At 39.1% G+C, this 25671-nt stretch overlaps 2 protein-coding genes across 3 annotated transcripts in view; both read right to left on the reverse strand.

Moving 5' to 3' along the window:
• Positions 1-25671, reverse strand: part of CYB5R2 (cytochrome b5 reductase 2) — a 172291-nt gene that overhangs the window by 24908 nt on the left and 121712 nt on the right. The gene's annotated exons all lie outside the window — the stretch shown is intronic.
• OVCH2 (ovochymase 2) lies at positions 109-19249 on the reverse strand. Its single transcript, XM_082485161.1, has 19 exons — positions 19008-19249; positions 17694-17866; positions 16227-16322; positions 15679-15830; positions 14781-14976; positions 13249-13272; positions 11754-11844; positions 11517-11650; positions 10963-11103; positions 9842-9972; positions 9357-9450; positions 8418-8549; positions 7928-8008; positions 5643-5829; positions 4131-4200; positions 3370-3565; positions 2943-3094; positions 2443-2611; positions 109-2022 (listed from the first exon to the last, which is right to left on the reverse strand). The coding sequence occupies exons 1-19, from the start codon at positions 19175-19177 to the stop codon at positions 2000-2002; spliced, it is 2412 nt and encodes an 803-aa protein (XP_082341287.1). The 5' UTR covers positions 19178-19249; the 3' UTR covers positions 109-1999.

The following is a 25671-nucleotide window of genomic DNA, read 5'->3' on the forward strand; positions in this document are numbered from 1 at the left end:
ACCTTTTGACTGTAGGGTTCAGAAAAGCTTTGTAATAACTGTTAAGAATTAAAGCAGACTTTATATAAATTTTGTAAAAACTAATTCCATTACATGAATTCCATTGAAAGTAAATTTTTATTTTTTTTAAGTCAGATTTCATTTGCATCACAAAACAGTTCACATTATTGCGAAAATATACAGTCGGTTTACAACAGACTAAAAAGATACAACAAACTAACACAAAACTAGACTACTTGTAAAACCATGCCAAGAGAAACACAAAAGGTTGCAATCATGGAGTCAAGCAAAAAATTACGTAAAAATCAAATCAAATACAAATTATCAAAGATAGCACTCCTAATATATAAAAGGAATTTTTTTAAGCTATATCAATTTATCAGCATATAACCACCGCATTCAATAGGGCTAGCACAGCTGATACCACCTGTAGTTCACCTCCCACCTTTTTATTTTTCTGAACACACCCACTTGATATCCTTCTATTAAATTAATAAGCAGATAAGAACTTTACAGGTATTTTAAGTCATCTTGTTCCTGTTAAGCAAAACAGAATAGCAACCAAGCGATTAGACGCATCTGCTCCCAGCATAGTTAAATGATACGGTTAGCTAATAGCAATATTCGACAGTTCTACCATAACTGAACATTAATTGACTTCCATAATGAAAAAATTACAAACGATATTTTCCCTCCATTGCTTTCTGAAGACCTCTTCAAGAGCTTATCAAAGATAGAACAAGCATACTCTATCAATAATGTAATACAGCTGTACCTTACATTTAATCTGAATTTGTCCATAGTCCTTCTGCTATAAAGTATTTTCAGTTTCACAGAAAGTTCACACTCCAGAATATTTTGTGGGTTTTTGCCTAAAACTTTACAGTGAAGAGAAGAAACTGGTGAAAAATGTTTACTGTATTTGTTTGGGAATAACAGTAGAGACTTTTTTTTCCCCAGCTACAGAATAAAATTTTATCTTTAAAATAATCAAAAGTTCTAAACTAATGTAATCAAAAAAGTAGGGTTACTGACACCAAATGCATGTATGGAAAACAGCTCTCAAGATTTTTGCCATTAATATCAACAGAAACAAAATGAGATATCTTACTTTTCTAGTTATTTTCTGGACTGTTGAGTCAAAGAAGGATTATACTTGTGTTACCTATTGTACTGTCATACTGATCGAGCTTCTAAACACTAAGACTGTGCACAGAACAGTCTGCCCAGCTAACAGGAGCCTGTCATCACAGTTTCTTGTGTAAGCAGCCATTTTGGCATAAAACAAACTGCTGTTTACAAGTAAGTGTGCTCAGTTTGCAGTGTGTGGATTACACAGTACCTCTTTAATTAGATGTATAGATTAATAAGAATAGCTGTCAGTTCTTGCATGGTTCCAAAGGGCCTTGGCCTGTAACACTTGTCTTTTCAAACATTTCTATCTGTTTAAACACCACATAATTTGTTAAACCAGGAATTGTATTAAAAATATCCTTTTCCCAGCAATTGGATTGATTCATATCACTAATGACTAATATTCTTCTGCTCCTTAGTGATGCACTACTACTGCCACTGCCCAGGTCCTCTCATTGCCAGAGGCAACACTCTCATTGACCTTAATGGAAGGATGACTGACTGCCCCTTCAATTGTTTTACACAGGCACTTATTTAATCTCATTTCTGCAGTATTTTTGTGCTCTCCAGTACTGCATTCAAGGATATGCTTGGCTTATGGTGGATTATTTTCTCTCCTTCTAAAATAGATTAACAGAGTGCCAGAAGCCTGTAAGTAACATGTGTCTGCTCCAAGCACACACGTGTAAAGCCAAAGTCTCAATTCAGGTAAATCAGCTGTAAATTCACCAGTGTAAGTATCAGCTACTTTGGAATCTGTTCACCAATCATGAACTAACATGCTCTCACCAAATTTTGCTTTCAATGACGTTTGTGCTTTGGAAGTGTTTTACAATGTGGTCCATCAGAATTGGTCTCTTGATGATCACACCATGAAAATGGGGAGATCTACAAAAAGGAGAAAAATAAAACAGGGTAAATTTTGCAAAGATCATCAACAAAGGCAGGCTGTAAACTTGCCAAAGTGAAATCAGCTGTCATCACATGTCAGTTCATGCCTCCTACCAACCCTGAGAAACAAAGCAGCAAAACAGCAGTAGGGAAAACATATTCATCAACACAAGAAATGCAACAGAGAAGGAAATAATAATACATCCAGAAGAAATAAGATATTCAGGAGTGACTACTGATTTAGACTCGTCTGTTTCCGGGCATTCAGCTGGGGGTATTTTAAACAGCCAAGACTGCAGGAAGTGCTGGACACCCAAATATAAAAATGACACCCTGGAAAAAGACCTCGAATTAAGCCTCTAGCAATAGTAAAAGGATTCATTTAATTGTTTCGTTGTGTTTTTTTTTCATACATACCACTACTATTAACACTCTTCTTGATCCAATCAACAAAGACACTGACATTTGTGTATACTCCTGGGTAGCTCTTCCTTCCACATCCTAAGCCCCAGCTAGTGATTCCATGAAGGGTGTAAAATCCTGAGTTATCTTCTGAAGGACAAACTAATGGGCCACCAGAATCACCCTGCACAAGGACAAAGGAATCTTGTTATGAGTTAACGTCAGTCCTTATGTTTTTAAAAGATAAGTTCAGCTAGGAGAGGTCTCAGCTGCTCATGTGTTTGGAGGTTTCTGTTTTTAAAAGGCAGAGAAAGAAATAACCTTTGTTCAAGGGAAGTACCTCTTTTTGCAGTGCAAGTAATTAAAATTCTACTATTAAGGAGTCTTTCATAGTAAATCAATTACTGCCAGTTTGCAGGAAAACAGTTCTTACCAAGGTTTTAACACTCCCCTCTTCAGAACCCATCTAGCCATACCCCAGGTGTCAGCAGGCAAAGGTGATGTGCACAACTTACTGCGCATGAGTCCATGCCTTCTTCCAGAGGGAATCCAGCACAGATCATCCTCTGGGTCACTTTACTGGGAAGATTTATGTAATAGCTCTGACACGTGTCAAGCACCAGGATGGGGACTTCCAGCTGATGCAGTTTTTTCCCCTTTTCTCTGTCTTGAAGTAAAAGACATCTCAGAAAGCAGTACAGGCATAAATTAGTGATTCCAGAAAGAAGCTTTACTCCTCCCCTTTTCAAATGGTCTCAGTCTAAATTATCTGATTTATTCCCCCCTCCCCCCCATTTCCCTGCATGTCTAGCTGAGCTTGCAAAAGTGAAAACTTTTAAATAGGTCTGTTCTCCAGAAACTAATGTAGAGGCAGAATGAATGTTACAACACAACATGGTATTTAAAAACACAGCTACATTCAAAATGGCAAAGACTGCGTACCTTCTTCATGGGCACCCCATCCTGTGACAACGCACACCCTTGAGGGCTGAACTGCCTCGTCCTTGGCAGGGAGGCACACGGGGCGCACGTAGTGGTTGAATTCTAAGGGCTCAGCCAGTTGCAATAAGGCGATATCAAAGTCCATAGTGGTCTTATTAAAACTTGGATGTATGATATACCGCTTTACTGATCTTTTCTAGGAAAGCAAGGACATTGACATTTTCTGAATGACTTGGGAATTTGAGTCTTTAAGTAACATTGATTTTACAACTTTTCAGGCCACATGCAAGATGCCTTAAGAGGAGGAAACATTTAAAAGCAGCTTCTGAAGTTACCAGCTTTCTTATATTAACAAGTAAAAATTATGCCTCTTGGACACAGATCAGGGAACATCAGGAAACTCCATCTAGCAAGTGCAGGAAGAGGGTCTTGGAAAAACATTTATCCAGTCTGAGCAAAGTGGAAAGTTGTGCCTCAATTATTTCTGTCTTAGTAATAGTCACCAGGGTATTTAGAGACAATAAACTCCTCACCCTCACCTCCTGCAGAATACTGAGCTTTGGAGTTCATTACTGGTGAAGGCACAGGTCTGTGTTGATACAATTTCTTTGAGAGTCACACAAAAACTGTTGTGTAAATGCAGATTAAGGTCAGCATGCAGGCTGTTAGATGCATCATGAACAATTTGGGAGATGCATTTACACTAAAAACTATTTTGCAAGATTGATTTATATTTTATTATTAAGCAAAACTTATGGCACCTGTCTGTATTCTTGCTCTGTAAGATCATGAAGCCCTGTTACCACCATCCATAAGTCTCTGTATAGTTCCCTAGAGAAAAAAAAAGAGAGTAAGTACGTTCTCAGGCTGGTACAACAGCAACTCCTGAGGTCCATACTCCCATACAAACCTACGGAAATCTTCCCGTTGTCTTCTAGGAAGCATGAAATATTCTCATGATGAGGCAGTAGGATCTCTCAAACAGATAGCAAACTGAAAGGTCACTTAAAGGTCACTTTTATAAGGATGGAAGGTGCCTGATGCAGAACACAAGGCCTGAATGGTCCACGCCATCCAGGGACAGTGCTAGTCCCTACTTTCTTAATGAAAAAAAGGGTGACCTCTAAAACATTACTACCTATCAAGAGACATAAGGAAATGCAACAGAAACATTTCATTTCACTCTTTGATTTCTTAACCAAACCCTCTTAGTGCCTGAAAATCTTTCATAACTCCCTGATGAAATTAGTTGTGTAGAATCATTAAGCTATGCATGCAAATTCTGATACGATGGCAATGTACAATAGAGAATTCCTCCTTAGTATGGCTCTTAAAGCAGTACCTTCAACACAAGCAACAATGCTCCTGACATAACATTTTGCAAACTAATATTTAGAAACTTAGAAGCTGAATTCCAAAATTGGAAGCAGCACTTGCATTTCAGATCCCCAGTTTTGTGGGGGTGGGGAAAAGAATCAAAGAAATGGAGAATATAGACGTATAAGCATCTTTGGCATTCGGGGCTTTTGAAAGCTTACTTGCATTTTCAAGTAATTGCAACTTTATTTGGAAACAGGCCAGAATACCTAATTATCAGCAATCCTGGGAAGATTTAAAAAAAATAGTTTAATGACCCAATGTATGTAAATTTTAAATTAATGTACTTGGAATTAATTTGAACTTCAAAATAGGTAGTGTTCAGCCTAAGAGGTTAATAAACAAACTGCATTTTAGAAAGTATTTTAAAGAGTCTGAAAGTCACACAGACTATCCTTTAGTCTCTTATCCTTTATCCTCTCACTAAAGACAGAAAAATCTCCATGTAATCTGATTTAACAGACTGATAGGTTCTTAATAAGGGAATGGCATCAACCCTGTACACAAAAGCCTCCCATATGTCCTCCAAAATCTACACAAATTCAATAATTTTTTTCATTTTTGGATAGGTTGACTCTAGCTGGATGAAAACATGCTCTGTAAATGACCCAAACACAATGAAGTTACCTAAGAGTAAGTGGCAGATGACAGAGGACTTAGTATTTTGTCATCTCTTCTGAAAATTTATCTGAATGAAAACCAAGCCTATAGAAGTAGGCTATTTACTTAGTAGCCACTCTAATCCTAGTACATGTGTGTGGAGCAAAAGAATCCTATGCCATTGTGAGCTGCAAGTAGGTGGCAACCAAAATTGTGCCAGCCACCCTGCACACTGGCAGAGATGCACCATACAATTATAGATGTTCCCAGGGAAGGGTTCATCCCAGTGTACTTACTTAGAATTAAAGCAGTGAGCAGCTGTGACAACCCATTCTTTGGCAAGAATTGCTCCTCCACAGATATGCTCATCTGAAATTTGTACACTGACCTGCCAAGGCCATGAGTACGGTACAGCTTCTTCACCTCCAACTATCCTACTGAAGATGAACCTGGGCTGATTCGAAGGCATTCCACAAATATCACCTGAAACAGAAAGCACCGATATCTCTAGAAGTCTTAAGCGGTTAAGATTTGGAGAAGCAAAGAACAGCCCGTTTAATAGCTACCCCACAACTTTCTCAGGCTTCCCCCTTCCCTTTTTTTGCTAAATCTTTCAACTTCTCTCATTACAAAGGATCCAAATGTTTAGCTATAGCATGAGGAGATGATCTTAGCAAAAACAGAGCTTCACCAAGATCACAGAATCACAGAATGGTCAGGGTTGGAAGGGACCTCTGGAGATCATCTAGTCCAACCCCCCTGCCAGAGCAGGGTCACCTACAGCAAGTTGCACAGGATGGTGTCCAGGCAGGTTTTGAATGTCTCCAGAGTGGGAGACTCCACAACTTCTCTAGGCAACCTGTTCCAGTGCTCTGCCACCCTCAAAGTAAAGAAGTTCCTCCTCATGTTAAGATGGAACTTCCTATGTTCAAGTTTGTGCCCGTTAGTGCTTGTCCTATCACTGGGCACCATTGAAAAAAGACTGTTCCCATCTCCCTGGCACTCTTCCTTTAAGTATTTGAAAGCATTAATAAGATCCCCCCTCAATCTTCTTTTCTCTAGACTAAAAAGACCCAAGTCCCTCAGCCTTTCCTCGTAGGAGAGATGTTCTAATCCTCTAATCATCTTTGTAGCTCTTTGCTGGACCCTCTCCAGCAGATCCCTGTCTTTCTTGAACTGGAGAGCCCAGAACTGGACACAGTACTCCAGATGCGGCCTCACCAGGGTAGAGTAGAGGGGGAGGATGAGCTCCCTCAACCTGCTGGCCACACTCTTCTTGATGCCCCCAGGATGCCATTCGCCTGCTTGGCCACCAGGGCACATTGCTGGCTCAGGGTCATCCTGTTGTCCACCAGGACTCCCTCGTCCCTTTCCACAGAGCTGCTCTCAAGGAGGTGAGCCCCCAACCTGTACTGATGCATGGGGTTATTCCTCCCCAAGTGCAGTACCCTACACTTGCCCTTGTTGGATTTCATAAGGTTTCTCTCTGCCCAACTCTCCAGCCTGGCCAGGTCACGTTGTAAGGCAGCAGAGCCTTCTGCCGTGTCAGCCGCTCCTCCCAGTTTCATGTCATCAGCAAACTTTCTGATGGTACACTCTATCCCTTCATCCATGTCATTGATAAATATATTGAACGGGACTGGACCCAGTACTGACCCCTGAAGGACACCACTCGTTACTGACCTCCAACTAGACTCTGCACCACAAACCATAACCCTCTGAGCTCTATCTGTCAGCCAGTTCTCAATCCAACCCACTGTCCATTCATCTAACCCACACTTCCTAAGCTTGCCTATGAGGATGATGTGGAAGACAGTGTCGAAAGCCTGGCTGAAGTCAAGGTGGACAATGTCCACTGCCCTCCCTCATCCAGCCATCCAGTCACCCCATCATAGAAGGCTATCAGATTAGTCAGGCATGACTTCCCCTTGGTGAATCTGTGTTGACTACTTCTGATAACCTTCTTTTCTTGTAGGTGCTTCGAGATGACACCCAGAACAAGCTGTTCCATCATCTTTCCAGGGATGGAGGTGAGGCTGACCGGCCTGTAGTTTCCCGGGTCATCCTTCTTGCCCTTTTTGAAGACTGGAGTGACATTGGCTTTTCTCCAGTCCTCAGGCACCTCACCTGTTCTCCAGGACCTTTCAAAGATGATGGAGAGCAGCCCAACAATGACTTCCCCCAGCTCCCTCAGCACTCATTCCCAGTCTCCATAAAGTACTGGAGGGGAAAAGGGAAGTTCTAAAATGCTGGCTGTTATTTTCAACTACCCTGCACTCTGCAATTATTTTCACCAAAGCAAGTAGGTGTAAACTAACATACGAGCTGAAATAATGTCATTGCATTGCTGTAAATGACTTAAAAAGACAAAGGAAACAAGAAAAATTAAGTTCTGCTATTCTAAAGCCAAAGCACAGAAGTGTTACTATTCATCTTTTAATTTCCTCAAAATATCTTAATGAAAAATTCTGGGGCAATTCAGACTGCATCCATTAAATATTTGGAGAAAAAAAACATTGCAATTACAGTCCAAAAGGTACTCCCTATTCCCATGAAGAAAATATAATTCAGGTTGGCTTACCTGTTGTAACCTGTATTTCTTCTTCAGTTCTATCCATACCTTCATATACTTCTTCACTAGTTGAATCCAAAGTATCTAAATCTAGCAAATGAAAACAGTAAATGTGTTAAGCAGGCACATCAATTGAGTGATATTTTTATTACAAAATCACTTTTATTTCCCTTACTACAATTTTTGCAGAAGAAATAGATTTCTACAGTAGACGTCTGTGCTATTACATCTTCACGTGGTTGTAAAGTGGCACTTAAAATGCACCAAAATACTCTTACAGAAAACAAAACTCCGAGGCTTTGGGGAAATTAATTGTTTCTCTTCACCCACTCAATACGCCCTTTGTTTAATGCCTCAATAGGTTCACAATACAGTTTTTTCACTGAAACAATTTTTTAGATGAGAATCTCCTAGAGCAAACTAACTCTGAAGAGCCAGATTCACTGAAGAGACCTTTGTGCTGCCCCGAAGACGCAGTCTCCCAAGCTACTTCTATTACCTGTAATGTGAATAAAAGAGATTGTAGCTCTGAATCCTCCAAAGGTCTCTGTTTCATCAGAGTGAAACACAATCAGCATCATAGCAGAAGAGCTTAGAACAGGTGCCGGTAGGGCAAATCCGCAAGACTTAGCTAAAAATGAGAAAGCAAAATTTCACTGCAGATTATCATGTACTTTTTCATCCTTATCTCTTTCAAAATTGGGTACCCAACATTCCGTGTATTCCAGCTCTAAATAACTATGCACAAGAGAAGAGATAAGCAGACTGAGGCTGAAGGACTCTTCTATTATTCCTGTCAGTCTGTCCTTGTTCAGTAATCATCTCATAAGAACAAGCAGACTCCTGCATTATTTCACAAGACACTACTGCAGCACTCATGGTCATAGGTTGCCATTACACATAAAACACACTGGAAACTTGATCTCTCCTTGTTAGTGTTTCAACTCTAGCAGCTGCTAGCGCTAATCTAAGCACCAGCATCAAGCAATTCTGAAATCAGTTGATTGGGACAGGTCTTCTTCTCATTCCATATAAGCCAGGGGAATCTCCAGCAAGGTAGCAAGAATTAGATGAATGCTCAGCCAGAGTGAAGAACAACTGGACTCTGAAAAGGAGACCTCTTGGGCGCTTTCTGTGTCTCATCATTACTATAAGAACAAACTATTGTGTTATGTCCTTTCCTTCATTTACATGAATTCAAAAGTGCCTTTCATACAGAATTTAAATACACAAAACTTCTGTTCAATGTGGTTTTGCCTCTGTAAGCGCAACAGAAGCAGCAATACCTGCAAGTATTTTTCAAAGTACTGAAACTAGTACCTATAACATCACCTGAGACTCTAGGGGTGAACTTGATTTTAGACTGTAAAACAGGGCTAGTGAAAGTCATGAAAGAAATAGGTAATCCCCAAAATAGATCAAAAATTAAAAGTCAAACCAATTTCCTCCTCTTTTCCCACATCTTCATACACAGTCACAGCATCATAAGAGCAATCTTCACTCTCTTCTACTTCAAAAAACTGGTATGTAAGCTTAAATAAAAAATGAAGAAGTGAACCTTGTTAAATTCATGCAGAACAAATTCAAAGATCTGTAATAGGGTCTTCAGTATTCTCAGTGATTCCTTTAGGGTTTGGTTTCTGTGACATTCAGACCTCTCACAGGTGATACAAAGCATATTACATTTGCTAGAGGAATCTGTCATGATAAAATTTAAACCAGGAAATCCTATTTTACTGTAACCTAAAGGAGAAAACAAAACCTATCTGGCTTTTGCAATGGAAAGTTATTTTTCTTAACTGCATCCAGCAGCATTAGTCAAGCTAATGTTGCTTGATCTTACTTGTCTTTAAATGCATGATTTCTTATAATTCAATGGTGCCCACTTCCATTGTGTAGACACAAGAAGGGCTTATATTATACCTTGATAACATGGTCCTTTGGTGCACAAATAATCCACTGACAGTCTGCCATGTTGCTGTAGAGCTCTGGATAGTGCATACTTTGTAACACTCCCTCTTCAAAAAGGACAGCTAAGGACTCACAGCCAGAATCTGGAAATCCAGGAAAACAAAAATGGAGGCACTGTGACTTCCTATTAAATCATTCACAAAAAAAAAAAAAAAAAAAAAAAATCCAGAAAGACTCTTGTGGTGCTTTCACACAGCTGAGAGAGAGAACAGGACAAAAGCAACAAGCCAAATCCTTCTGTTTGAAAAAGATGCAAAGAAAATTTTTAATCTGTTCTCTGGCAGAAGAGCAATTCAACCCATGACTACAGCATTCCCCTTTGGCTACAGGCAGTGCGCTGCAGGCACAGGTACCTGTGTACCTGTGTGGAGTGATCAAAGAGCAGGACATGGGTACGTCAGAACATTTGCCAGCTTTCTTTGGAGACAGAAGTGGAGACATAAAACACAACAAGAGGGCGTCTTCCTGATGGGCTATGCAGTGGCAAGGGCCCTCAGAGGGGATTCATCCCTACACTCTGCCAAGGAAAGAAACTAATGGGGAAAAAGCTGCAGAAACAGGAATAACAGGTGTTTGTCTATAACTGGATTGTCCAGACCCAGCAGACAGCCCCTGAGCCTGCTCCCTAATGATGGTGAACTGCTCTGCACAGCAAAACTGAAAGCAACTCTCCACGAATCGTAGCATTAGCTGCCTCCCTCAGGGCCACTCCAGGAAAGCACGCTTGGGACTAGCAAAGCAGCTTTCATCTGGAAATTCAGCTCATTTGACTAATCTTATTAATTGAGTTTTAAAACACTCTGGAAGAAGGGAACGAAATTAGATCCTATATAAAACGGATGGAGGAGAGGCAAAGTTAAAGGAGAGCTTCCCTCAACAGCATGTATCCTACTCTTTCTGGCTTTCCAGTTTCTCCACAATGTCCCACAGCAGCCTAACCACACTTACCTTGTTCGTAACATCATCCACATAGAAATACCATAAGAGTTTCCTCTGATTTATTTTCTCCTGAAAGTTTTTTTCAGGTCACCACCCAAGAGTGCAGACAGGTATATTACTAGACTTAGACTTACCAGGAAGGATGCCTGGTGTAAGAGCTTTGTAGGTCATGGAAAAACCAGTTCTGTAATCCTTGTTGTCAGAAACAAATTTCAGCCTTACACTATTGGAGCCAATCAAAATAGGTAATGGAAGATCTTCTCCACAGAATTTCCCTGAAATAAAATATTAGAGAATAATCACTGTTTAAAGTCTTTAGCCACTTGAGAAAACTTGCATGTACCCTTATTAGTACTTAGCTACAAAAATTTTAGGGTGAAAAGGAAATTGCCTATTCATTCCTCTACATTCCTTATTAACCCATTAGCCCAAACAGATGCACACTAATAAAACCTGAAAATTCTTGACACCAGAAAGTCGTATGCTGACACAGTTCCCTACCAGGCATTTTCCATTCTTTTCTCCTCCCACACTTGTCTTTTATTTTAGATCATATGTCACAACGTATTCATCATGAAAACGTAAGTAACACATAACCAAACACAATGTCCTCATTGGGTGTACTTGCCATTAGAAGGAAAGAGCACACTGACAGATTATTTCAAAGAGTAAGTGGGTGGCAACTCACCAACAAGCCTGTCGTCTTTTGAATAGACTGATAAAGAATCATAGTCACAAAATGTTTCTGGCTCTATATCAAAGTGGGAAAAATGAAGCAATATATAATTCCCTTCTGGTACAAATAGAGTCCACACACACAGTCTGGAACAACAAATTAGTTCCCCTTCACAAAACTGCAACAAAAAACCAACTACAGTGGTACAGGGAATAGTTTCTGGGGAAAGATCGTGTTTTGTCTACTTACTGGTGGTTTTGATAGAACTGTTTGGGATTTCCAGGAAAATGTAATTCTCCCTCGCTGCCAGGGAGTTTGCCATCCTGAATGCTACAAAATGCTGCATGGTAGAGTTAAAACATAGAAGGAATCAGGTTTGACACATATGCAATCATCTGTTCCACCAAAAAGCTCAAACATCTAGAGAATACTGTGAGACTCAAGATTGCTCAGCTGTACCTTGTTCTGCTGGCAAACTGATGCTGGGTCTTCTCCCTTTTCTCTCTTAGTTGGAATTATGGTAAGTCAATTTTAAAACATGTAATTTGGGAGCAAAAACGAAGCACTGCCAACACGGTATCATGTTTTATTGTACAAATGGCAGTGCTTGCTTTTTACCTTAAAGAAACTATTTGTTAAATGAGGATTTCAATAGAAATATTTTTCAGGGAGGAAAAATGCATACTTCAGGACATAAGAAAAGTGTTCATTGCAGCCCATTTGTAATAATGTCCTTAGCTATGTTACAGCAGGAGACTTTTGCAACAGCACAATATAGTATTAGAGACACTTCAATAGAAGAAGCAGAAGCTTTTCTCTCCAGAGGAGTGTCACTAGAAACACAATTCCTTACAAAAATTACCTCCTCTTGTGTTTCCTTCTGCTTGCAAGGTAAGTCAGTAAGACATTTATAAACAACTATGTATATGAAAACAAATTTAAGGAGTCGTGTACTTATAAGATTATCTTACCAGAAGTGTCCTAGGAAAACCAGTAAAAGACTTCAAAAATACACAAACAGCACTTAAATACCCAATTCTCACTGGCCACAGGAAGTCTATACAAACTGACTGTGTACCCAAGCTCGTTTATCATCTGAAAAATCTCACTCTAGATTGCAAAAATTAAAATTTTAAGATCTAGTTCACAAGAGTTGTTTCTAGCATCTTTACATAAACTTGTACCTAGATGAACAGAGTGTCCAACAAGAACATAAACATGGCAGAAGCAAAGTAAGACTTCCATTTTATAACATCTTACGTTCCAGGTTAGGTTTTGGGGAGGGAGAGGAGGTTGCATTTTATTCATAGAAATAGACATCAGACAAGCAGATAGATTCATCACAGACTGCGCAAAGTACTACTAATTTACTTCATACTTTCTATTTAGAATCCATAGTTTTAAACATAATCAACTTCACTAACTAGATTTCATACATAGCTTGAGGTTCTGTTCTACATTTTTCCCATTAATTTTATTTGCATTTCAATAAAAATATGGCTTTATATATGTAGCTGTCTTAAGGAAAATTCCTTTTTGAAGTCACCAGTACATAAGTACAACCCTACATAAGTAATTTTTTTTACTGAATCAGGAGGAAAAAAGTATACATTTAAAAGTGCTTTGATGAGTCGAGCTTCTTCACGTTTCATATCTTCCTTCATAAATTATATATCAAGCTATTTTGGGGGTCTTTTAGTGCTCTAACACAGATAGAAGACACTAGAAAAAAAACTGTACTCACCTGCGGAGCTTTTAATTTTCAGATCTAATAAAGGAGGGTTAGGGAAGGGGGTGGAAAAAGAAGCATAAATTACTGCAGATTCATATTCACAATGTGGGTTTCATTTTTATATGTGTGAAATGGTAATTTTATACAGCTAGCACTGAGACAAATTCAAATGCTTCCTGGGGACATAGTGCCTACAATAAACCAGGCTTAGAATTAAAACAAAATTGCAAGTTCAGGCAATGCTGACTTTGGAATAAACAATCCTTAAGTAGCTACTTCTAGAATACACATACATTGATAGGCCACTGCTCAGTCTGAGCAGCACAGTACTCTCTTTCTACATACTTGTTAAGTAAATACTATACATTTCAGGTAAGGGTAGCAGAATCCAACTGCTAGCATCCATCAGGGACACAGAGAAACTAACCCTGACAGCAATTACAGTTAAGATCTTTTGCACCAGTGTGGCAGTATAAAAAAGCTAGTGCAATGCAATTGAGAACTGTGTTTTCACTTTATCTACCAGATCTCCTTTTCTGTTCACTGGAACCAACACACTTTAATTACCACAATAGTTAATCATATTATTTTTTCCTGATAATAAAATAGGCCAACTAGTAAACTTTTAGTAAAGAAACCTTTGTCTCTCTTTTTTGTTTTTAAATTGAAAAGAAAAATATTTTTCAGAAGCTAAACCCTTTTCATTTTTATCCAATATTATGAGGGTTTCTTTTTTCAATCACCAGTTGAAGTTGGTTTCTAATGAGAAAGTTTAATTGTTTTTTTTTCCCTTGCAAATTTTTTTCTTATCATTGATTAGCAAAACCTCTTAAACACCCCTCCTCAGTTTTTCAGTTCTCTGCGTAAATTTTAACACAATCTCCGATACTTTCAAACAAAAATAGCCCAAACTGGAAGAAATATTAATTCAGTTTCTTAATGCTCTGAGTGAAGTTCACCCCTGGACAGACTGTCATTTATATCTCCAGCTCCATGACTTTGGAAGTGATGGAAAATTTTCATGCTGTTCCCCTGCACAAAGGCCACGTGCAGCCTTTTGGGTGAGTAAGCAAAACCACTTCTGAGAGCTTCACTTTTCCCCATGTAGTCAAATGTTTGATCCAACACGTTTTAGCTGAGAAAAATGACAAGTGACTTCCAGGTGCATGTGGAATTTCAGACACTTTCAACTGGTGAATTTCCACTTAAAAACAAAAATAGCAGGCTAACTGGCTAGCTGGATAAAAGGACCATTCCTAAAGTACTAAAAAAAATACAAATACATATATACACACACACATATAGTCCAAGTAGGAGGCAAAGCAGAAGAGAAGCAAACACTTACAATGCTCTCAATTATTTTTTGGCAACTGCCAATTAGTACCATACACTTAAAGGCATTGTGAAATGCTATAGTGCTTTGCCAGGAAAAATGAGGAAAATGTAAGTGCTATATCTTGAAAAAGATAAAATTAAATGAAATCTCATTATGAGACAGAAGAGTTGTCAAAAGTGAGGGACACATTACTGTGGAGACTCAGTACCAGCACCCATGTTCTCTTGAATCCAGGAAAGCACTGCACTGAGGTCTGTGAATATTCCTGGAGATCCTCTGTCATAATGTTTCTTTTTCTCATTACTTATCCAGCCACGAGCACATCCCATCCCCCAAGAGATCACACCAGCAAGAGTCCAGGCACCGTGCTTACGTCGGCACAAAAGAGGGCCTCCTGAGTCTCCCTGTAAAAAACAAGCAAAAGCCCACAACCCACAGCTTACAAAAGTGGGTGCATACCACTGAGCAAGCCTTAAAGAGTTTATTGAGTTTTCTTTTGTGCCATGCTAACAAACATGCAACATAGGGAACAGCAATTTAAAAAAAAAAAAAAAAACCAAACCAAAACCAACTGTGAAGACAGACACTTCCTTTCTTCCTTTTTTCTTGTGTTTAGTCAAGATCATCAAGAAGAGGAGAGAGAGACTAACTCCCTTGTGGGTACACACCTGTTGTGTTTTAGCACGCAAAAAGGAGTGAAGAGCTTTTTTTTTTTATTATTTTACCCACATGACAAGGAATAATCACTTAACCTTTATCTCACTTCCTTTCCTTCCTGTAATCCAAGGCAATACTTTCTACTTTCCTCCTTAGGATCTTAGCAACATCAAATAATTAATTTATCAAGTGTTCTGAAGTTAGAAAGCCCTAAACATTATTGCACTGGGATACACTGCAAAACTGCTCTCAGGAACCTGTCATACAACTCATACCATAATTTTAGGAATGATGTGATTAAGTGCATTGCCTCATAGAGAACCTCTGAAAGAGTTCACATGTCAAAATAAAAAGCCTCCAAATATGGCATTTTTGCAGTGTATTTATTCACTCAGACACACAGGGCCGTGAGCTTCTGAGAAACACTTGTAAGTACCCAAGGGCCTGACCTGGCAGGCATCTTTTCCTCCGTCTGGAAATCCTGCACACATTATAGTGTCACCTTGGATGGGTTTCTTTAAAGTTGATAATGCTCTTGAACACTCCTTACTGTTTAGGATTGGTAGATTGACTTCATATAAGACCTGAGGGAGTACTCCATCTGAAACACAGAAAAAATTGTTCATAAGAAATGCTGAAAGGTGAATTTAATGTCACTGCTAATACACCATAAAAAAAAAAAAAGTGTCGTAAACTTGCTTCAAGCTGGTTTATGGTCAGATAAACCTCCAGTTTTGTGTACGTAAGCAGTTTTACTTGAATAAAACGTTTAAAAATGTTTCCAAATTGAAACACAGGCCTACGTATTGTAGCAATGCATTTTGAGGTAATTCACAGTAGGCACAGAAGCTAGCAAAGATCCCATTTTGAGATTACAGTTCTTATGACCAGTTGATGTTTTTTTCTGGTCTGTCTACGACCTATGCAATCAAGCTCTTATCTTCAGAAATAAGACACTGAAAAACCTGAATGTCAAAGAACAATTCAAGTGGCTTACTTTCACTTAGACGGCCCCAGCCACAAGCAGTGCAGATATATCCTGCTTCAAACTTTTCACCTGGATCAGGAAGACATGCTGGCAAAACTGATGGACCTGCCACACATGGACATGAATTTTATTGATTAGTATTTGAAAGACCATGACCAAAAAGCTTCTTCTCTCAGTCAGCTTTTTTAAAAACTAAGAAGTATTGTTATTTTTGTGGCATCTGAAAAATTAATCTGGCATTTGACCATTTATCTGTGCCACCACTTTGTAGTGTTTTGGAATGGAAAGTCAGGAGCATCACAAGCTTCATCCCAGGCCTTGTGTCCTGGTTCCGGCAAGGATGGGGTTAATTTCCAAGGAGCCGGCAGGGGAGGCACGTATTCCATACCACGTGACCCATGCCCCGCTATAAAAGGAGCTAGCCGGGGCGGGGGAGTCAGTCGCCACTCGGGGGCGGGTCACGGCGGTGCGGGTCCGGTCGGTGCGCTTCGCGGCGGTACTGTAATCGCGTTCTTGTATTCCTTTACCGGTGTTATTGTTTTTCTTTCTTTCTTTTCTTTCTTTTTCCCTTTGTCTGTTCTGCTAAATTATAATATTTCAACCCACGAGTTTTGCCCTTTTCTGCTGATTTTTTCCCACGGCTGTGGGAGTCGTGCGAGCGGCTGAGTGGTTCTCTGTTGCTGGCTGAGGCCAAACCACGACACCTTGCCATTTGGCTTAAACTTAGCCGCTGTCATGAACTAAACTGCCATCAGGAAAAGCAGCTGCTCACCTTTGTGGTGGCAAAGAAAGAGCAACCTAGTGATGAGAGTTGAAGCCTTTGAAGAGAAAAAGTGTCAGGTGGACTCTCCTATCCACCTCAATATTATGTAAAACTGATGTGAATGAGTCTTCCAGAAAACCTGACCGTAAAACAAAGTCAGCGTACAGCTGAGAAATGGCTGGCTCACAGGTCAGGAAAGAGGGGAGCAACAGCTGTCCTCCCCTCCTCTTCCCCTTCCAGCCCCCAGAAGGACCACTCTGCCAGGACTGAAGATAATCCCATGCTCCCTTCTGCAGCCTGCAGGGAGGGAAAAGAGGACGAACAGCAGTACTGTGGTACACTGTGAGCTCTGGTCTGCCTTTGCTTAGCTTTACTGTTCACCACAGGCAAAAATCTCCACCTACACCTTAGATAAAAAAATAAAACCACCTATTTGTTTAGATTTTAGTCTCCTGTATACAAAGAGCAATAAGTTTTTCTTCAAGGGAGTATTAAGTCTGAAGAAGATCGTTTAATTCAACTGATACATTTTTCTGACTAACTTCTTGTATATTAAATACTTTAGACACAAAATACTCTGGGGATTTTTAGTGGTATAATCTGAGAGCTGGGAAACGGATTTAAACTGAGTTTCAAGACTTTTCACAGCATCTGGGAGAAACAAAGGCCTTACCTTCCCCACTGAAAAAGATCACAGATAACTATGGCCTTACTGAAGTTGAAGGCTCCATCCAGCTTCAGAAGGGCAATGTCATAGTTCATCGGCCTTCTGGGGTCAAAGTTGGGATGCTTAATGACGTACTTAACAGGAAGCGTCTGCTCGCCATTCTCCCTGATCCTCAAATCATGCTTTCCTGCAGTGACATTCAAGTACTGGAGTACATTCCTGTAGAATAGAAAAATAGAAGTTGAGCTACCAAATCTTAAAAATGAAAGGAAAAAATATAGTTGTTTTTAAATGGAAAAGTTACTACTACTGACACTTAATACCTTTCATCTTCAGATTTTAGAAGAATTAATATGTACAATCAGCAAGAGTCAGAGCATGCCCTGCAGTAGAAACTGGGACATGAAAAGGACTGAGAAGAAAGATCATTTAGCTACACTCCTGACTGTCATTTGGTGGTCCACTAAGGAGCCAGGTCATCTTACTGTGTTTAAAAATGTTCAGTCACACTGCTTTTTGAAGGAGGAGAGAAGATTTGGACATAGGAAAGCACAGAAAAAATAAGGCTTCTTGTCTAGTGTTCTCAGTTTATACTTTACAAACACAGCGAATCCTAGCTCCTAATATCAGATCAGATGTGCAGCAAGGAAACACTAAAGCAATCTTTATAAACTTTTTATTCTGCTTCAAATTTATTCACCAGACTTGAAGAACTCCTTTTGTGTCAGGAGGCTTTATGCTGATTTAAATATTGCCTGTCCTTCTGTAGTTAATATAAACTCTGCAGTTAGTGGCTAATTTGACCAAGATGTGATCATATACAATGCCAGATACAGACCAAGCTTATAATTTCAGGTGATCCATTAGTACAAAGATTCAGCATTAATTATAAGGGAATTAGAACCTCAGCGAAGCCACCACAGAATCAGGACTGAAACCTTCCATACAACATTCACAGACCATTTTTTAATTTATTTTTTTTTAGCACTAAGGCTGGACATCATCAGCATGCAAGAGGTCAATATTCTATCCATTTGCCACTTCATTGCATATACTCTGCTAGCTGTTACCACTAAAGAAAATAATTGCGGTCAACTGATAATTATAGTTAGATACAGATTTTTACCTACACTTCCAAAAAAATCAGTCTCCACCAATCCCTGTAGGATTATTTTATTCTTAATTATTTTTGAGATATTCAAAAGTTTTGGGGTTTCTCCCTTTCTGTTAAAATACGAAAAATATTGGTTACAAATGAAAGGGTAGCATCTGTAAGTAAGAGATGCTACAGCGCACACACACTTTTATAATCAATGTTTTTCTGCACCTGCAGCCTGCTCCTGAAACACCACATTCATACCTGTCTAAGATGCAGTGAGCTGCCGTGACCACCCACTGAGCAGAAACAATGGTGCCTCCACAGAAATGCTTTTGCCTTCGTTTCAAGGAAACCTGCATCACGTAAAGAAGGCATGTCAAATAAAGAAAATCTGCTCTGATGGCATTTGAGGACAAAAGGAGAGAGCACATGCAGGCACTCTCTGAAGATTCACACAGCTAAAGTACACACTGCATTTCAGTCAAACACACTTTCATGGCATTCTTACAGTCCTTGAGTCTAAGAGATCTTAGACCTTGCTGTTCCCCTCAGCTGTGACTTGGTACCTGGATAAAAGCAACATACATGAAATAAATGCCAAATCACTGAGGTACTCCGCACGCTGTAAAGGTTACTAGTCAGTTGGGAATTTTTCCTTTGCAGGTCACCGGGAGCATTGCAAATCCATGACGCCTGACAACAGTCAGGGGCTGGAGGTGGAGTCCTTCAGCATCCTATTTTTGAGTAGTTTCATCCATGCCTCTTTACAATGGACTAATCTACAGATGCTCTTTCATAAATAATGATAAACAAAATAAGAAATGATAAGCAAAGGTTTATTAGGGAGCAGGACAGGTTCCATGTCCTCTCTGCCCGCTTCACTGCTTTTCGTAAAAGCAGGGTAGAGCTACACAATACACCAAAAGTGGTAGTAAGCACTAAGTATTCCTTTTATCTTCTTTTGTCATTTCTATGAAAAGTCAAGACTTGTTCTAAAGATAAAACCGCATTTGCTTGTGCAAACCTGCCATGGATGTGAGCCTTGTTTCACCTGGCTTCCCCCAACAATCCGAGTGAAAAGATTAAAGTAACTCCATGGTTTTGTCTCTTGAACTTCCTGCCCACACTTAGGATCTGAGGAGTAAGAGGGGGAAAAAGAGGAAGGATTTAGTCTGGATTTAAGTTTTTCTACTTTTTAGTAACATAGAATTGGAAGGCATGGCCTGGCACAGAGGTCAGTGCACTCCTCCTGCCGCGACAGGAACCACATTTCACAGTTCCTAATACAAACTGCCCAGACTAAGGCTAAATTGGGCTAAGAAAAGGGCAATGTACTTTATTTTGCAGAAGTTCTCCAAATAAGCAATTTTTCGTTCAAGTGTATCACAAATATTAAATTTTGCCTCCCATGAGCAAATGTGTGTGTGCGCGCGGCGCGCGTGTGTATATATATGAACATTCTCATTAGGTACATGCTAACTTGAACTTTCTGAATGCCAACACTCTCTTTCAAGCAAGTTTTGGAATTATTTGGGGACTAAATCACTGTTTGATTATCGCTTTCAGAAATCTCTTTACACCCAGCATTTATACTTAAAATACTTTGGACAAATGGGATCAAAATGCACAACATACTGAACTTGATGACCAACAAGAGTGGCTGAATTTCTCCAGAACAACTATTATTTGGCCAACTTTATTTCTTCTTAACTCGCTATTATTATCATCAACTACTATGGTTAAGTGAAGTTGATAATATTTACATATTTGTAAAGAAGTATATTTATAGAAACAAATATTTGTGGTGATAACTACTGATTTGGTAGTATTTTAAGAAAGCTAGAAGCAAAGCAACCAATTCTGCCAAGCAGTACATTGTAACAGAGGAATTCTTTGTAATTCACTGCCCAAACCCAATGGTGGCCACAATTTTATTTTTTCTTAAAGCTATACAAAAACTCATTCAAGCCAAACATCTTTTTGACAGAATTTGTGTACTTATACTACATTGGGAAAAATTTAGCATCCATAAACTTGGAACATTTTGTTGTTGCTTTGGCAGATAGGTGGCTGTATTCAAAGGATGGAGGACCAATACTTGCATACACTGTCTGGAAAATGTGGATTCCTCCAAACTATAAAAAGCAGCTTATACCACCTACAAAAAGGGGTTTGCAATCATCCTCAGGATTAGCATGGGTGGTGCAAGTGATTACAGTGTCACAGTAATGCTGACACAATGCTACTTAGTTCCAAATAAAAAAGGCTCTGTACAGAAATGATCCAGTTCATTTATCTAATTTTTTTCATTCTTGCCTAATTCTCACTGCACCCATCTTTTTCCCATATGCAAAGATACAGTGAGGAAAGGGGAAAGAGGAAACAGAGACAAAATTTAAAAAACAGAGTTTAGGTTTTACCAAAGGGAATTTGGCATGGGGGAAATAAGCAAAAATAAATAAATAAAATAAAAAATCAGATTCATAAACTTTCCTTTTTTATTTTTCAGCATTAAATAAGTCTATTTTCCTAATATATGCAGGATTAGCTTAAGTTACAAGTTAATATTTATATTAATATTATACCAAACTTATATTATCTATATTTCAACAAACTCTAAAATCTTCTGCCTCATAGCATTCATAAGCCCAAGAGATTCCTGACTGCTTTACAGACTGCTCCAGGACCAATGTTGTTCACAGGTCAGATGAGAGATTTCTACGTAAACTGCATCACACCTGCACGGCAGGATGCTGAAGCAAGAGATCACCATTCCACAGAATACGATGCTTTGGAATGCTTAAGTGGCAACTTATTATGATGATTTAGATACCACACCTGTTTTGACAGCCAAAATAGAGATTTTACAATGAAAACAAGGGATTTGCAGAATTTAGGAAATAAAGCTGTGAATTTCCCTTTTTTACTATTGCAAATTTGAAATGGAAGCAAAATGGTTATGCAAACAGTCAAGATCTGATTTCCATTCCAGTCCTCTATAAATTAGTAAATCTTCACGAAGGAAAGACAAACAATTGCAGTCATTAATTGTCTCAAAAAAAGAATACTCCAAATTTTAAGATGTAAGACAATGGAAGAGAGGACTCACTATATTTTGTTTGCAGCCCACGGTAATATACTAAACCAAGACCTTCATTAACTTCCTGCAAATCTGGGAGTATTAATTTTATTTATTTAATTATAAATCAAATTCATTTGATGTTATTCATTCTGAATCAAGGAATCAGACAAAAGTTTTGTAAGAATCACTCACTAAAAGAGAGCTTTCAGTTACAGACTTGGATTGGAACAAAAGCAAAGAATGAAAACTAGACCGACTATTGTAATGCTACCTTCTGTCTAGGGCTACAAGCTCTTAGAGTAAAAAACTTAAGGGGTAAAACTAGTGCAGCTTCTTTACTTCAGCACCGACTCCTGTGTTTGCCTAAGAACAAATCCATTAGTACTTTGAAAACTGTTAAAGCTAGATGTGAAATTGTCATCCTACCTTTCTGAACAGCAGATGGTACAGCACGAAACTCTGTAACATAAACTACCCCCATCAGGAGTAACTGCAGCTTACTGGGGGCAACACGCATCTTGGGGTGCCAAATGACTGCATGAAAACAGGGAGAGTTTTTATAGGGAAAAAGCAGCCCAAATACTATACTGCAGGAGAACAGCAACTAATTGAAGTAGAAGTTACTCATTAATCCAGCCATAAAGCACTTACCTGCACAAGTTTTCCAAATTTAACAGAGCATGATTCTTTTATATGCCATTACTGAAGTCTTTGCTGTAAAATACTAGCTAAAATCCTCCCTAAAACTACCTTTATCAGGTACTTTTATCACACAAAACGACACAATGAAGTTACTATTGCATGCTTTACTAGCAACACTTACCCAAACTGATCTACAAATTGAAGTAGAACAGACATGAACAGAACGTCAACTGCTGTTTGCCCTTACAATTTTTACAGCTCTTGAAGAGGCAACGCTGTACATTTCCTGCACACTTTATATTTAGCCAATTTCACAGATGGGAGAAACATATCAGAAGTTTATAATTTTGTTGGCAGCATGGTCAGTGTCAACTGAGACAAAGATAGTTCTCTGCATCAAAGTGTCATTTTTTCAGAAAAGCAGTGTTTACATCCCACTTTTGAAAGGCAACTAAGGAGGGCAGGGCTCAGGTTTTCAAAAATATTTCAGTTTTGCTGCCATCAGCAGTGCCAGTTCCGAGTCACTTTTATGGCTAAGCTCCACTTTTAATAGCAATTTAAGTGCAAGTCTTTTAGAAGGCTATCCAAATCCTAAATAAGCAACACATCAGCAGCTAAATTAAGAGATTTCACAAAACAGAAAGCTAATCAGCTCATTTCAAGTTTATGACAGAGAGGCAACACTTACTGTGCAGCAGCCAAAGAGGTCAGAAAAAAAAGCATAGATGGGCACGTTCTGTACAACTTGCTCCTTGTCTGGGATGGCAAAGTAGAAGCACAGGCTTTCTTGTCCTAATATTCTTTGTTCTCTTTTGCTACCTATCTTTCTCCTGAAGCTGTTATCTTTATCCTGCGTGCAGACAGAAGCACGAAAGACTTTACCTGCTCCCCCCCCCCCCGGATAGCCGCTAGTGCTCCTAAAACTGTCGGCTTTGGCCAGCAGCCCCGTCAGCATCATTCCTCAAAGAAAGGCAAAGGTCAAATCTTACGACTTGATCTCCATCCATGCATGTGCTCCGAATCCCAATGCAGAGCTGGCTTTGTATCCTGGTAGTGTTCTCTACCTTTGCAGTAAGACAAACCAAAGCCATTAAATCACCAAGTGTCCAAACTGACCATGTGCTTGAAATCTAAGCCTGATCCGTGTCTCAGCAGGTAGAGCCAGTCCCTAGCACCAAAATAATGGTGTTAATCGATGCTAGCCAGGCTGGGCTGGCCCTTCTTCTGCTGTGCCTTTAATTTGCAAACATTTTATTCCCCAAAGTATGCTTGTCACTGTAGAAATATATAATAGCTTCTTCCTCTGAGAGTATTAAAAAAATCCCCAAGCATACATACAAATAAGTTCAAGACCAAGATAAAGCAAAGACCTTCCAGAATAGTCACTCTGTTCTGGTTTTGAGGGGTTTCTAGAAGGGATGGAAGCCTGGTGGGAGGGAACACAGGCTGCTTTTTCAGTGAAGGTTAGTGGACCATCAGGATGGCCAGACTGCAAGATGTAAAAAAACACTTTCTATTCTTGCTAGAAAAGTTGCTTTGTGTTGCTCCTCCTGTCTGAGGAGGAAGAAAGGTGGAAAATATATTCACTGAGTGACAATGCGAAGTTTAAGAGAACAGGGAACAAGGAGTGAAGGACAGAGGGTAGGGAGGGTAAAACAAGCAGCAAATGCTGGTTAGTAATTAACCTGTTAGAAGATCAGTAGAAAAGACATTTAAACTGGAGGGTTCTTTGTTGGGTTTGGTTGTGGGTTGGTTTTCATATTTTAAACACAATGAGCTGTGATTTCAAGGGTCACTGATCACATCCGAACTGTTTGCAAGGTCACTGCTAGAAAACTGGAAACGCTATCATCGCAGTACAATTTACAGTTTCATATTTTAAACAAGACATAATGTCTTGAAATATTAAACTTCATAAGCTTATTGTTCACATATTACATTTATGAATCCAGTAGTTCTTAACTGAAAGCAAACTTAGTTTTAATAGGGATTAAATGTATTTATGTTTTAATAGTCATGCATGAATTTTGATTTTCCAAACTTATTTTTCACCAGCCTACGGTAATTCCAATGACTTGATTCAAATTATGCCCAAGTTTGATGTAACAAGAAAATCAAGTTTAATTCTCCAGATAAACCCATTATTGCCTACCATTTCCCCCAAATGAAAAAATATATTAAGATGCATATAAAAGACCCTGAATAGCACCAGCACAAAACTCACTTCACTTTAATGCTTAAACCCACCACCACCCCCCCACACATGGAGAAAGGTGAACTTCTCATTCACCTTTTTCAGCCAAAGCCTTCATGTTACTTCAAAGATCAATGTATTGAAAAGCTAAGGGAATCACCTCCTTGAAACTCTCCATTCCTAGAATCCAAACATTAAGTAACTTTTCAACTCGCAAACATGTTTTTCCCTCTTCCTCTCTACAAATACAGTTTCATCTCAGAGCAAAACCATGCTCTTCTGCCATGTTACGCCTTCAGCTGGGATTCACATGGTTGGGATTCATGTACTTTTTTAGACCAGCAGAGAACATAAACAAATTTGCTTGACCTCCTGCAAGAGACAAACCACATAATTTCACCTCAATGCTCCCACGTGAACCTAGTTAAGCTAGTTTTGTAGTTTAGGATTATATCTAGGTTTGGGTAAACACTGCAAAATAAATCTGCAAACTAAAATTTTGCAGTAATATTGCTCACAATGCTATCATTTCATTTTCCAGAAAGATTCATATCCATGATTTTTCAGTTGCTGGGACATTTTTTGGGAAGCAGAAGGTTTGCCTGAAAATTAAGCAAATAAATATTTATAAAAAGGTCAGAGACAAAAGTTTTAAGCCAGTACCAATTTGAACCTATTTAATTTCCATCTATTAATAAAAACAGGGCTGACAATTGATTGCTATTATACCAAAGCCAAACAGTAACTGTTGGAAATATACAAGGCAAACGCATCACAAGTGATCCAAAAAACTGAAATATGTTCCCACAGTGCTAGTAGGTTCCTGGTAGCTTCAAACCGACCCAGGTTTAGGCTGCGACCAAGAGGGCGGTTGTGCCGCATCTCCCATGAAAGCGCCTGTTGCTGCCATTCCCCTCGTGCTAGCCTCAGTTCTGGTGCGGTTGTGTGGAGAGCTGAATAATCTTTTTTTTTATGTAGCTGGATTTGCTTTTATAGCTGGATTGGCT

The sequence above is a fragment of the Vanellus vanellus genome, assembly GCF_965231255.1.
Source record: "Vanellus vanellus genome assembly, chromosome: 6".
Lineage (NCBI taxonomy): Eukaryota > Metazoa > Chordata > Aves > Charadriiformes > Charadriidae > Vanellus > Vanellus vanellus.